General features: G+C 40.6%; 1 protein-coding gene across 2 annotated transcripts in view; it reads right to left on the bottom strand.

The window, feature by feature from the left end:
• Positions 1-1,929: 1,929 nt before the first annotated feature.
• PPM1F (protein phosphatase, Mg2+/Mn2+ dependent 1F) overlaps positions 1,930-14,935 on the bottom strand; it is a 41,641-nt gene continuing 28,635 nt past the window's right edge. For both annotated transcript variants that reach the window (XM_090062446.1, XM_090062447.1), the window contains exons 5-7: positions 13,485-13,628; positions 12,415-12,508; positions 1,930-11,361 (exon numbers count right to left, since the gene is read on the bottom strand). In XM_090062446.1, the coding sequence (XP_089918572.1) occupies positions 10,964-11,361; positions 12,415-12,508; positions 13,485-13,628 (636 nt within the window). In that variant the 3' untranslated portion in view covers positions 1,930-10,963. The remainder of the gene's footprint in view (positions 11,362-12,414; positions 12,509-13,484; positions 13,629-14,935) is intronic.

Raw genomic sequence — 14,935 nt, 5'->3', positions numbered from 1 at the left:
CTATCCTCTTGGTAAAATTATTTACCACAAGAATCTGGTCCCAACTGACCTTCTGGGTTAACATTAAAGCAAAAGGCAACAAATACTACAGAATTCTCCGTATCCATTAATTTGCTCTCTTTTTCCAGAAAATAACGGGCTTTGACTTCCCTGCCCGCCTCTTACTTATAATGTATTCATAAAACCTTTCCTCATTGCTTTTTGTCTCTTGATAGCTGTACCTTAAGCCTCCTGATTTGATCCCTATTTGCTTGTATTGTTTTGTGTATTTATCCTTATTCTCAACTTCCAGATGAATACAATAATTTGTCTGCAAATATCTAGTTGGTCTAATAAAAGGCATCACCTCTGAGTTTTGATTCCTTTTGCCTCTACACCACGAGTCAGCACTGTTTTTGGGCAGAGTGCCAAAAACACCTGCAAACTCGACCTGTAAGATACCAGTGTGTCAGGGCAGATGGTGGGGGAGCCATGAGGGCCCTGATCCCTGTTGTAGCAGTGCAGCCCTGGCCCCTTCCATGCCATCTGCCCCAAAGCACGTGCGCCAAGAAAAAATGCCTTCAAGTGCCACGCTTTGGCACTTGTGCTGGGGGTTGCCTACCCCTGCTCTAGACCAGTATGGCTACAACCTGACTTCTTATTCACATGTATTTTTCCCCACTTTTTGCTCAACCTTTTTGATTTTCAAGTCTTTAGGAGCCCAGTGCAGCCATACTGATCATATACTGTGCTGATCTTTCCTCCATAACAGAATAATAAAAGCTGTTGTGCCACTAATATAATCTTTTAGTGACTGCCAGCTCCACTGTGCAGCTTGTCCCTTAGGTTCTGCTATCTTTTCAAGAGATCCTGACCACCAGATACCTCAGTTTGCTGAAGATACAAACATTACCAATATTCTGCTGTGCTCACCCCTTTGCCTTGGGATAGTGAAGATGGTTATTACTTTCATCCAAATCATCTTATTTTCAACCAGTTCCTCCTCATTAGTCAGAATCAAATCTGAAATAGCTATGCCCCTACTAGCTTCCGTTGCCTTCTAAAGCAGGGGTGGCTAACCTGCAACATGGAACACAAGCGGCACAGGCAGCCTGTGGCACATGGCATATCAGGGAGAGGATAGGCAACAGTGGCAGATGGGGCAGGGCAGGAAGCAGAAAGCAGAGCAGCAGATCAGATGAGGGATAGGAATTGGAGTGGCATTCAGGGAGGATTCAGGGCTAATTTGTGGCACAACTGCTAAAAAGATTGGACCCCAGCTTATTCCAAGAACTTGTTTGACCTTGTGTTTTGCACTGCTGAGTTTGAATGGCTCTCCAGGGAAGGAGTGCATCAGAGTATTAAGCAACAGTAATTTTTAAATAGCTACCGATTTCTCTAGCATTGCAGAATATTAGCTAATTGGGTTAGTAGGCCAACCTCATTCCTGGGAGCAGTATACATTGCTAGCTTCTGACTACAGGGAAACCAAGAACACACATACCAGGCTAGTAATAGAAGAACACATGTCTGAGGACAGAGTTTGACTCACTGCTTGATAGCATAACAAAAAACCCACCAGATTAAAGCATTGGATTTTTTTTTTTTTTTTTTAAGCTTAATCATGTTCTTTGTAAAAGGTGATGTCTAAATACTGTTCTCTGAAGTCCAGGTATTGTCTATTACCCTGCTGAAGGCCAGTTCTATGCAAGCGTTAGCAATGGTATTTCTTCATTTGCAAAACAGTAATTAAAAAAACAGACTCTGTAGCGCATGGTTTTTTTCCTTCTATTGTCCCCAGTCTCATCTCTTCCAGGACATGGATTACTGCAAACAAACCAAGACTAGGTCACATTCACCAGCCTGAATGCACAATCTTGGAAGTCAGTCACATGGCTCACATTTTTAAGCCACTTCTAGAATTAAAATGAAGACTAAAAAAAGAAAATATGTGAATCACTGTAGTTTATTAATACTTCAAAACAATATAGGCTACAGTAAGATCTCTTGTCCCCACTCCTATTTCCAATTACTGCTTTGAAACAATTCCTTGCAATATGTAAATGGATACATGAGGCACTGTGTGAATACAAAAGTGGCAATACAAAAAACCCAAGTAAACCTCATGCAATACATTTAAATACAAGATAATGCCAACACACACAAGCACAGTTAGAACAGTCCACATAAGTGAACATACAATATGCATAGATGGTAATGATTAATAACAACAGGTTTGTGGCTCATGCACAAATAATCAGTTAGCTTAAATTGGAAAAAAAAGTCTTGAGATACAGGATAACTAGCTGAGCCACAGCCTTAAAAACCAACAAACAAAAAAGCCACTGTATAGAAGTTTCCCCACTCAGGTTTTCAAGTGCAGGTTAATATTCAAAATAAATAAGGATTATGTTTAAGACACTCTGTTAATGGCTCCCTTATATCAAATCACTGGCCCTTTTTGTTTTCATCCAAGGTTCATTAGCCAATAAGATGGCAAGAGGCAGTTGCAAAATACATCAACAGCTGTGTACTCTTCAAACTACTTTAATACTGATAAGGATATGCATTTTAATCAAACTTGAGCAGTCACAAAAAATTCTTAACATTACTGTTAGATACTTGTAGTACTGTAGTTCTGTTTACACCAGGAAATAGATTGCATGGGAAGTTTGATCAGCAGCTTAATGTTGTTAGGGCAACTAGATTGTCTTTTTAGCCATCCTACCATTGGGGGTAGAACTATACAAAAGCTCTCTCTAAACCAGTGTGAATGGTCAAAACCAAAATGGATTCTCCAAGAGGCTGAGTGATATCAAAATGTGCAGCAGATAAAAGATAAAAACAACATCGCTCTTCATGTTTCAAGAACAAGACACTCCAGCTGCTGGAATTAGGATGAAACATCACCTGTTAGCAGGTTATTTCCTATATTAAAAGCTTCCTCTCAAGCATCTGGTACTGTCCAATACCAGATATAGACCAATGGTCCATCTGGTATCCTTTGTGTGGCATTCCTAGGCTCCTATAAACAGGATCAGACCACAGTTCTGAACTCTGCCAGCAGTTTGGGAGTAGACTGACCAAAATTATGAGAGGGAACTGCACTGACTCAACTTTGGAACAGCTCCTACTCAGCGTTTCTCACAAATTTCAAAGCTGTTTCCAGAGAAAGACCATTTTGATTTTCTAGTTGAGGATATGCATGGGAGAAGGGGTGGGGAAGGAAAAGGATGGACTTCAATTTTTAGGACTAAGAAGTAAAGAGAAGAGGTATGTGCTCTTTTGTGCCAGTAATGAAAACATGAATAGGCTGGCACTAAGAGCTGAAGAGGGACAATATGGAAACAGAGACAACTACAGAAACCTGATGCCTAAAAAAGGCAGGGTTGGGAGAGGTCAGAGGTGGGGAGGGAAAATGTCTTTCAGCATCCCTTTGAATTCCTCCCATCTTTTAGCGATAGCTTCTCTCACCCCTGAAGATACTTTCCTTCTAACCAAGGAATGGATAATACTAATCTTGAAAGTCAGGGAAGATCACATCATCCCTATGTATCTTTAGGAGCCAAACATACCCTGATGAGCTTTGGAGAGCAATCCACTCAAGCTGGAGATAAATCTAGGTTGTTATGCATGGCAGTATATACCAAAATCACAATGTTGAGCAAAGGCATCAATTTTATCAATAACAGATCACCACTTATAAAATTAAGATCTCACTGAGACTTCATGCAAACTGACTGGCTCATTAGCTATGAAAGCAAAGAATAAATCATATATAAACAAGTGTGTACACACACACACACACACACACACACACACACACAAATACACAGAGCTCCTTGGAAAGTTAAATATTTGTCTCCTCCCTTCATACTGAAAAGTACACATCAGCAACAAGACATGAACCCCTGAGTGTAGGAGCTTGTTAATAACATAAACAGACATTACAAAGCAACCAAAATGCATTAGCTTAAAAACAGTGGTTTCCTTAATTAAAATATGTTCTGACAGTGCTTTGTCAACTCTAACTCTGATTTTTTTTGCATTCCATTGTTGTACTCCAAGAAGCTTGAAAACATTTCTATTTATTTTATCCACCTCTGTTTGACAAACGTTACCTCTCAGTAAGTTTCCTATGCTGCCAACACAGCTGTCTTCTGTTTACTTTCCTATGCACCAGCAACAATATAAACAGCTTAGAAAATCCATGTATAAAACTGGTTCTGTAGAGTGACTTGGGTAGGAATGATGATTTTTAAGGTTTTTTTTGGACCATGCCAAATTAGGAACTTTAAAATGACATATTGAACACAAGGGGAAAACCAATTAAAATATGGAATTTCTTAGTCACATCACAGTTAAAGGCAAAGCAAGGATCCTGTCAGGGTTGGATTTTTAAAGGAGGACCTACGCAAGATAGGACCCCAGCTTCCTCCCCATTCTTTTTTTTAGGAAGCACAGGACTAACCTTGCCTTGTCTGTGTAAAAATTGTGCTTTACACAGAGTATCACTTTCCTGGTAAGAAACAGACTCTGTGTTTTGCAGCAGATAGTTAAATAGAAACATTCGCAACTGCCACCTGTATGGAAATGAAGAAGAGTGGTTCCCAGCTTCTTCCATACCATGATATTATGTTACAGCAGATAACTTTTGGAGACAATTCTCTTAACAAGAAAGGAAAAGACCTGCCCCTCCCCCCCCGCAAGACCTCTTCGTCATCTTCAGATTGGTTTCCAAATCTGAAAGGGTATTATCTACAAATACCTACACAGGGAAAATACCAGTAACTCGGTGCAGCTTCAGCAATTTTATACACTATCAAATGAAAAAGTTTCTAACAGAGAAAACAGCTCTGTATGCATAACTCAGACAGCAAGTACTTTACAAACAGGCAAAAACTTTCTTCTGATAATGTTAGTAGCTCTTTACCACATAATGTTAACAGCTCTGGGAAGGCTCTTAAAAAGCAATAACTCATCTGACTCTGAATACAGATAAGTGTCTATTAAATGCTATTAAAGCCATCACCGTGATTAACACTATTCAATTGCCAACTCTGCTGGAACGACTCTGTGCCCAATTACTCATCCTATGAGGGCTTACCAGCAGTATCAGTTCATTAACACACTTTATGGCATTCACCTACAGTAGCAACTGCACCATAACTAATAATCTGGGTGTATCAACTGCTCCCTCTTACTGCTACTTTGTACATAGTATGTGAAACAAAATCCATTTGTCAGTATTAACATTCAAGAAAATGCAGAATGGCCCAGAAATTTAGGATGCTTTTACTTTGACCCCATTCAGTACCTTCTTCCTTTTCCTCCCTTCAACCATTGGAAGACAAGGTTACCACTCTCACTGTCATCTTTAAAAAGCATTTTTTTTTATTCCTTCCAGTTTCTGATAGTTCTCAATTAGGAACTGACATTTGTAGCTCCATTTTCCAGCCCACTTCCCTTTTAAAATAGGCACTAATAATACTTAAACACATTTCTTGCGCTCACACGCATTCTTCTGTCACTGTTGGAAGGTGGATTTTACTTAATTCCCCCTCCCCCACTGTTCTAAAAATTGTTCCGCTTTTCTCTCCTCTCCCGCAATGGTTCTACAAAAAGCTGCATGTCACATGGAAACGAACAGGCTGCGACAGGAACGTTTTTCACCTTGAACAACTCTGCTTGTTTACAACAACAAGTTATGAATTTCTGGTCTTCTGTCGGTTTAGGTCAGACCTACAACATTTGACTTTTTTATTTCTTTGTTTGAAGAAAAGGGTTGGGGGAGGGAAATAAAACTCAAGTGCTTATGCACAAAGGAGATTTTGTCTTGCACCTAAACATGACCAGAGCAGCTTTTCAAATCAGAGAATGAGGCTTTTTTGAGTACATGCTGCTGTTGTGGTTCAGTGGTAGACTCCTTGTTTGCTGCGCAGGAGACTGGGGTTCAATTCTCTAGCGCACATATAACAGCCAAGGCACCAAGTGTCCAGACTTGGTCTGACCTTTAGATTCTGTCTCCATGGCCTAAACAGGGATTGGAAGGTCCTAGCCACCTCTGCTCCTTCAGGTTTTTCCCTAGGCATACATGTCAAGGATCCTGGTGACCTCTCACACATGCACCATAGTGAGATAGTTATTCAGGGCTGGAAGGGACCTTACACATCATCCATGATCCAGAAGGATTGATGGTTGCTTACTACTACAGTGGAGCAGTGAGAGCTGCATTTAGAAATCAACTTCTCTCACATAAATTTAAAAAAAAACTCAGACTGCTGCACTTTGATACTTGGTTTTCTTAAGCTACTTGGTAGAAGGGACACCATCCATTTTAAACTACTTTTCATTTAACTAATTTTCAGACATGAAATCTTAGCTGCTGCACCAAACTTTCTTGTTTCTATTCTAATACTCTTCATCCCATTTTCCCATTGCTGTGTGAAAAATTTGCCATTTTTTTCCACAAATAGGGAAGCTGAACTATATACAAACTGTTGTCCATTGGTTTGGTCTTGCACTTGAGAAGACGGACAAATGCATTTCCCCCTTTCATCTTGGGATAGCTACAGTAATCTTGGATTGTTATACCAGGAGGTAAAAAGTTTCAGATTAAAAGCATGAGAAAGATGTTGAATATGGTCCTTTAAATTCTGCTACCTGCATCTGGAATGTCTGATGTTAAATATTCTCATGGCACACTGAGGAATAGGTCTTTATTTTGTTTATTTCTTTAAATCAAGGCCCTGCACAGACTCTGCAAAAACTGAACTAAACTCTATAGCAAGATCCTTGGATGCTGCAGGCATCTATTGAGTCAGACTGGAAATTCTGTAGCATTTTCATTTGCAGGGTATGTACACAAATACTATTCACTTGTGTATATTTTCTTAAACTAAGCTTTAAGCTATCCTGACATTCTCAGTTTCACTTTAAAAAATATATAAAGTGACAGTTAACAGTTATGACGGAAGTAAACAGCAAGCAGTTTCAGTTATGGAAATAAATACTTTTGCTAGATACATTTCCAATAAAATGATGAGTAGAACTAATATCAGCAGAGTTTATACCCTAATAAGATGAATAAGCTAGTTGATGTTTCTTGGCTGTTATTTTTAGACAGTGTGCAGTCTTAAGAAAAGAATGGTAAATTTCTCAGCTGCAAAATAATGTAACCTTTTGAGCCAGAGGCTCCCGTTACCGCACCAGGAGAGACTGCAACAGCTAAGGCCCACAGGCAGAAGCCAGCAGATGAACTGGGGCTAGCTGCAGAAGAATAGATGGCTGAGGAGCTGGAGGGTAGCAGTCAACTCCCAGGTAGCTAGCTGTAGAACAATAGGTCAATAGGACAGGGCTCCAAGAAGAAAGGAGAATAACAACCATGGCAGGCAGGAGAACACCAGTAAACTCCTCATTAGACCTAGGAGCACATCTGCAGCTGGTCATGGGGGCACCTGACCAGAACAGAAGCAGCTTGGGAAAAAAAGGTTGTGTTCCAGAAGCAGAGGGACTGGTGCTGCCTTGAACCCACAGATGGAAGAGCTCTTGCTAAGCTGTCAAGGAGCACAAGTTGCAAGCCAGGCCGGGAACTCCCAGGGGCCAAGAGAACCAGCAAGTGGAGAAATGGCTTCAGCAGTGGTATGAGGGCCCAGAGTGGGCTTTGGCTTTCTTTGTTAGGAACAGTCTGATTGCATTTGTATTGCAGTTTAAACTGGAGGACTGGATAGGCATGCAGGGATGCAAGAGGGGCATTCCAAGTTCTGAGTCCCATCAGAGGTGGGTCAAGGGCCTAGACCAAAGCAAGAGGGGCCCAGGGGTGTGAGGGCCCAGGGCCTGTACCTGAGAGGGAGAGAGGCTGAGACTCAGAAGTCAGACCAGAGGAACAGTGACAGCAACCAGTGGACTGAAGCCAAGAGGGCTGAGGACTGTAGAGGCTTGTGAAGAGTAACACCTGAGAGGCACAGTTTAGCACCTACGGGCAGGACTGGTGCCAGCCAGGCATAAGCCAGAGAGAAAAGGAGGAGTAGACTGAAGCTCACTACAGGGCCCTGGGGGAGCCTCCCAAAAGAACCAGAATATTCATAAAGGCGCAGCAGGAAAGACAAAAAAAAGGAGGGTGCCCAAGAAACTGAGGGGTAGCTTGGCCATCAGGGGGTGTCACAGCCACCCGGGGGGGGTGGGGGGGGCAAGGACCTGCTACACATTAAGAAAATGCTCTAGTTGCAAAGAAAAGTGTTAATTTGAGTTAAAAGCTTTGAAGTTAACATTTCCTTTGCAACAAAAACTATTAAGTCAAAGTTTACAATACGGTGCACAATTCTAGTCTTAGAACATACATGATTCTTTCTATAAATCAAGATCTACAGATCTAAAATGAAAATTCACCTGGACTCAGAAACAATTCTGTTAGCTAAAAATCAACAAGAGAACCTACACTTTGTAAACAATGGCTGGGAAAAAATAGTGGTCAGACAAATTAACAAGCTAAAAGAATTAATCTGAAAATTTCATACCCTTTCCATTACTTCAAGTGAGAGGGTGAAGGAAACGTTTCCTACCCTTAAGCTGAAACATACTGGTAGGGGTTAGTTAACACACTGATCTGAATATTACATCTGCCTGTTTTTTTAGCCTTGCTGGTTCTACTTAAATCTGTAGAAGCTGAAGACCTTTCAGAAGCCTTTAAGAGGCCTCTGCAAAGGTTAGAAGGTGACATTCTGACCTCATTAATGCAAATGAGGCCCGGATTTCACACAAGAAGTCTCCATAAACCCCCAAAACTCAAAAACCATAATAAATCATCCTAAGCAATACAGAATTAGCTATACTCCCCAAGGATATGATTTTTAGAATACAGAGTCTGAGCCCTCAGCCATTTTCTTTCTGATGACTTTCCAAATTGGGACCACATTTTAATTGGCATTTCATTTTTTCTTCCATACCTGAAATACGTCATATCTTATTTACTTTGGATCTGGCTAGATTTGACCAGAAGTTTTAGGTGGATTTATTTCATTTTTGCAAAATTATTGGGCAAAATGTTATAATGGCAAGACAGGTATCAAGTGCTTGGCTTTTAGAGAGTTTGCATGCAATCCTACCACTGGGGGCATTACTTCTGTTCAGTACAGAAGCTGCCTAATATTTTGTAATAGAGCTTTCAGATCCTGCTCAGAGTCATGTTGCTAATGCCAGCAAACTAGGATGGGGTTTGACTGGACATTTCAGAAGCACTGATCATGACCATCAAAAGCCTAGTATCCATGAGACCATATGTGCAATTTTATATGCATTAAGGGCCTTTCTATTAGTAGCTCAACTCATACCTCCTGAGAAAATTGCTGCATCCCAAAAGTCTTGTTAATACTACATAGTTAAACTTTAGCATGTTAAAAACCACACCTCAAGCTCCAAAAAGTCTTGTATAAAAAACTACAAAGTATTTTTTTTAATTGAATGGGGCACTTATATCCTGCTGTTGGAACATTTTGGGTTTGGATTTTCAAGTTTTTTCTATAATTTTCATTTTTTAAAAAGTTAAAATGCAAGATGAGATCATCATCAAAAAATAGGCTGATGACATCAGTTGGAGCATTTAAGAAAATGGCAAATATTGAGACATATGATAAAAAACCCCAAAAAACCAAACAAACCACAAGATCTGGCAACACTGCATGGAAGAAAAAAAAAAAGCATTCCTGAAAAACAGTTCCTGCTCAATCACACAGAAATATGAAAGAGCTCTAAGTGCATTAAACATAGTAATAGCATACAATTAAAACAAACAAACAAAAAAATCACGCTTTTAAAAATATTATAACAGGCTCATTACAGTAAGATAGAAAGACAGCCATTTCCATCCTTGGATGAAACACTTAAGGCACTTGAGGGTAGCCAGTTTTTTTAAACCACTGACAATAAACAATCATATATTTTTAAATCCTATTTTAAATAAAACCCACAATAAAATACAGTCACACTACTACAAAAACAGTTTGCCCAAATATGAAGATCAGCAAATTCACAAAAAAAAAATCCATAAACTTTAGAATAAGAATAAAATACGTAATTTTGTTTATAGCACACCATGAAAAAAAAATGTGGCAGCAACAGAGCCTACTTTACTGGCAGAGAACATACACATTCTCTCTGGACCTTTTTCAAACACCATCAATAAATGTTGTTCCTTTTTCAGGTTAGCAAGTAACCAATAAAGAGTGCGTGGTTGGGGGAAATAATCCAGCTTTAGGATAAGGTTATTTTTTCCCTATAGCAGTGCAAGTAAATATTGGATTAAGATTCATTGTCCAGAACATCCCAAAAAGGTAGCTGGATCGCAATCTTTTTCAGTTTGGGTCTTTCTTAATTTGCCCTCTTCTTCTCCTGAAGCATCCAGTTTTATTTCCCACCCACATGAGCACACACAAATTTATTATCTTTCTTTAAGGAATGAGGTCACATTCGACAGTATCATCTTTGGTACGAAGTGATGAAGCTAACAGCATATTACAGACAGTAACAGTATCTACTCCTGGACACCCAATTCCCTACAACACTGGACCTATTCATACAGCGCATAAGCAATAACAGCTTCTTTGCAATGGAGGCAGTTCTCCCACCAGTCCTGTTAGTAACAAAACAATTAAGTATCTGTAAGTTTTTTTTAAAGCACTACGTTAAATTATTCTCCTCCATTAGCTTATATGCATGTTCCCCACCACCTCCAGGACAGAGGGATATGAACTGAGAACCCTGGCAAAAACTTTAAACTGCTGTTTCAAGGGGAGAAGCAGCTGCACAAAACTTCAAGTCTATTTTACTGCATCTGAGCAGGGAGGACCAGTTTAAAGAGGGGACCAGAGAGAGGACTCTGACATTCTTGTGTTTTGAATTTTTGTCACCTTATTCCTGACATTTTGCTCATTCATACTTCTTCAGGGGAAATAAATTCTTTAGTGGAACAATATTTGAAAGTCCTGGATTAAGCAGATCTTGTTGTTTGACTATCACTCTGGTTGTTTGTCTCAGAACTGAAAAAGTTAAAGGGTGAATCCTGTGCACCTTCACTAATCACAAGGCTTTTAGGGTCTCTGAGAAAGTCTGCCAAGATGTCTTGGGGGTCCCTTAGAAATACCACTATAACAGTGATATTGTCACTGGATCCATTTTCCTTTGCTGCAGCCACCAGTCTTTCTGCTGTCTTGAGACCATCTCCTTTGTTTTTCATTAAGTGATCTAGGACCAGGTCCACCACATCACACAGTTTAACAGTATCAAAGAATCCATCGCAGGCCAGCACCAAGTAATCTTCAGAACCTGTCAGCTCAAATGAATCAACATCTGCGCTGCCAGAGACATAGGGCTTCTGATATATATCACCTAAATAAAGAAGTACAAGTCTTACTATGTTAGTATTAACTTGTGCCTCCTCACCAATAAACTGCTGCTATGATTCATTACAACTGAAATGTTTCTCTCAAGAAGAAAATCTCAGAACCAGGCACAGGCCTCCTGCAGAAGGTAAGCAGATGGAGGCAGACCATGGCTCATTATATCACTGTGCAAGATTTTGTGGAAACTCTCCAAGAAAATCCTCACCAAGTTTTCCTATCCAGGTATGTGTATGGGAGAAGATGCTCTGGGCTTTATTTTGCCAAATATGCATCTTGCAAAATCCTTAAAACACTGGGTAAAGCAGCTCCTTTTTCATTAAATGAAGATGACATGGATGCAACAAGAACATCCCCTTTCATATACAGTAGTACAGTAACCAAAATTATTAGTTCAGCAGTTTCAGCAATATGAATTAACTGCAACTCAAGCAATGACTATTCTCCTCAAAAAAAAGTATTGTATATATTATGCTAAATTGCTTCCGTTCTGCATTCAGTGCTCTGCCCGGGGTCTTTCCTCATTTTACTTACTTTAAGTGGCAAGCAGCCAAGAAAAATCTTTCCATGGAATTTGGGAATATTAGCATTTAACTGCCAAAATTTATGCTAAAATTTTGCCATTTGAAGGATGACACAGCAATGTCAATTTTGAAACATTATAAAGAGAAGAATTGGTGAATAACACGATGATGAAATAAATTACTGAAAGATATTCAGACATCAGATCTGTGGGCAGAGTGAAAATTTCTTTACTCTGCTGTTGTTTCAAGTACAACACACTGTCCAAGCACGTTGGGCAATTTTAACATGAAGTTTCAAAAAAGAACTGAACTAGTTTTCCTCTCTCCTTCAAAATCTGCTAAGACTTTGCTGATCAAATAAATTTAATATTGCATTACCCCAGCAACAAAGGCAATTTACCACTTGGCCCAAGTTGAGCAAATAATCATTTGCTAATATTTTACTAGTTACTTATAGAGCTGCAAGTTGCATGTTTTTATATATAATTCAGTTTGATTAACTTCAGTGGCCTGCTTACCAATAGCTCTGGAAACAGCAAGGGTTCCATTGACCCGCCAGCAGTCCAGGTAAGTTACATAGCCACCCAGTGCCTCAATACGTGTTCTTTCATCCTAAAAAAAGGATAACATTCAGTTTTTACACACAAAAGCTTATTCCAGGTCTTGCTAATTTAACTGCTAGCCAGTGTTGCAAATTAAAATCTCAAACCTCTCCAATTTGCATACTTATGACAGGGATGCAAACAGCAAAGACTTTTATTTAAATAAATGGATATCAGAACAGAAGAGTAAGTGTGCTTAATGAAGCTTGAATTTCTTTTACAGGTTTCCCTCCATTTATGCTGTACATGCACTCCTGGAAAACAGCCCATAACTTTAATTCGCATAACGAGAACCCATTTTACAATGTAACAAATAGGAATGTGTTCCAAGACCTCGACTGTACTGACTCCCAGACCCATTTCTACCACTTCTACAAGACAGTTTTGGTACTCACCAACAGCAGACAGTACACACAATCACAGAGAGGTAGTGAATGTTACCATAATGGGGATAGCAACTACAGAAACGTGTGTCACAGACAATGAGCGAGGAGCACAGATCCACACAGGAGACTATATTTTGGTGTGTGTCATTCCCACAATGCACCGCACAAAGCGGCTGACTGTGGGCTTCCACCACACCGATTGCATGAATGAATTTACCTTGCATATAACAAATTTTTGGTATAAAAAGGGTCACTGCATAAGAGCAAATTTGCACATACAAAACCCACGATGGACACCTGTATTGCAATGTATAGCTGAGTGTCTTTGAACAAGTCACTTTCCCCATGAATGTATCGCTGCTTGTTCATGAAAAAAAGGACAGAATCCCCATCTCCACCACAATCATTACTACAGGAGCAAGTAGATGGTTCCCCTCATCATTGTATGTTTTGGCTTTAGTTCACTCTGACCTCACCCTCTCTTTTTCAAAAGGGGAAATTTTAACACAACAGATAATCAATCAGTTCATTTAAAGTTTTTGAACTAAAATCAAGTTAATTACATTTATAAGAACACAGCTGCAAATAAAACAGTCTTACTTCTCTTTCAGGCTTGTGAGGTTCCATCACGGTCACAGCTTTTCCTTGCCGCACCAACATTACCTGGGAGTCCCCAAGCCAGGCTATGTGTAATCTGTTCCCTACAATCAAGGCACACACACCTGTTGTGCCATTCCGCAGTCTCTACAAGAGAAAATAGCAGTGCAAGTCAATACGTACAACTTATATTTAACTAAATCTTGTTAAGTAGGCAAAAATGCATATCTTTGTGAATGACAATCCTGAGAGGGCTACAAAAAATAAATGATAAGGTTTAAAAGAAACCCCTCATATTACAGTGAAAGCTTTGTTACCTGGCATGAGTGGGGTAAGGGGAGTTGCCAGTTATCTAAGAATTCCAGTTATCCAACCACTTTAATGAAAAACAGTCATATAAAACACTATAAAACTGCTACAGCGGGGGTGGGGAGGGAACAGGATGCGTGACACATGGGACGGGACGAGCACATATACCCTGTGCAGCCAGGATTGCAGCTGGCCCAGCAGGCAGGTAAGTTTCTTTCGATCTACTTTCTTTTATCTGTGCACAGGGCAAAGGCAGGATACAGCTGCAGGCTGGGCTCTGCTCCCTACCTCTGTGCCCCGCTGCTGCTGCTTCAAAAAGCGGTGTGGCATGGGGCACGGCACAAAGTGCCTCCCGCCACTGGGCAGGCTGGGCAGTGAGGCAGGCCAGTCCCAGCACCACCACTACTCACCTGAAACACAGCACAGCCACCCGACTGGGAAGAGCCCAGTGCTGCCCCAGCCCCAGTCCCAGCCTGCAGCAGTAACCCACCCTGGCCTGCCTAGATCCAGAGGCACACGTCTCCCATGCCTCCCGGGACATGTGCAGTGGTGGGAGCTGCCACCCCTCCTTACACCCCACCAGACAAGCCGCAGCTGTGTCCCAGCTGCGCAGCATCTGGCAGGGCAAGCATGGGGGTCCAGGGGTTTAGAGAGCCGCATGGGTGCAGTGGACCCCAGCCCCAATCCTGGGCCCAGCTCTGCTCCACTCCCTCCTGATCCCTGTCTGGTCCAGCCCCCCCACCCTTCTTTTCTCTTCCTCCCTTCCCCCGCAGACTTTCCTGCTTGGGAAACTAGAAATTCTGGTTAATAGAGTATTCCAGTTAGTAAAATGCCAGTTAACACAGCTTTTACTGTATATGAATTGTATTAATATGCATATTAAAATATTCTGGGTAGCTGATCCTTTTCCTTCCCTTCTCCTTCATTAACTCTAATAACTAGTTTCAAACAGCTTAGGACATTTTGCTTTTTTTTTTTTTTTTTTTTTTTGAATGGCAGGGGAGGGCATCTTTTAGTTTCAAAAGGTTTTTGCCACTGAAGTTCAACGTGAATCTCCCTTTATCCCTCCCACACATGACAAATGGATACAGCCACCCCATCTCTGCTTTACTGGTTACAAAGAAAACATTCCCAGACTGAGTGGT

Source organism: Crocodylus siamensis, chromosome 9 (assembly GCF_052110815.1).
Source record: "Crocodylus siamensis isolate JL-2025a chromosome 9, ASM5211081v1, whole genome shotgun sequence".
Lineage (NCBI taxonomy): Eukaryota > Metazoa > Chordata > Crocodylia > Crocodylidae > Crocodylus > Crocodylus siamensis.
This window is presented reverse-complemented; position numbering and strand designations above follow the sequence as displayed.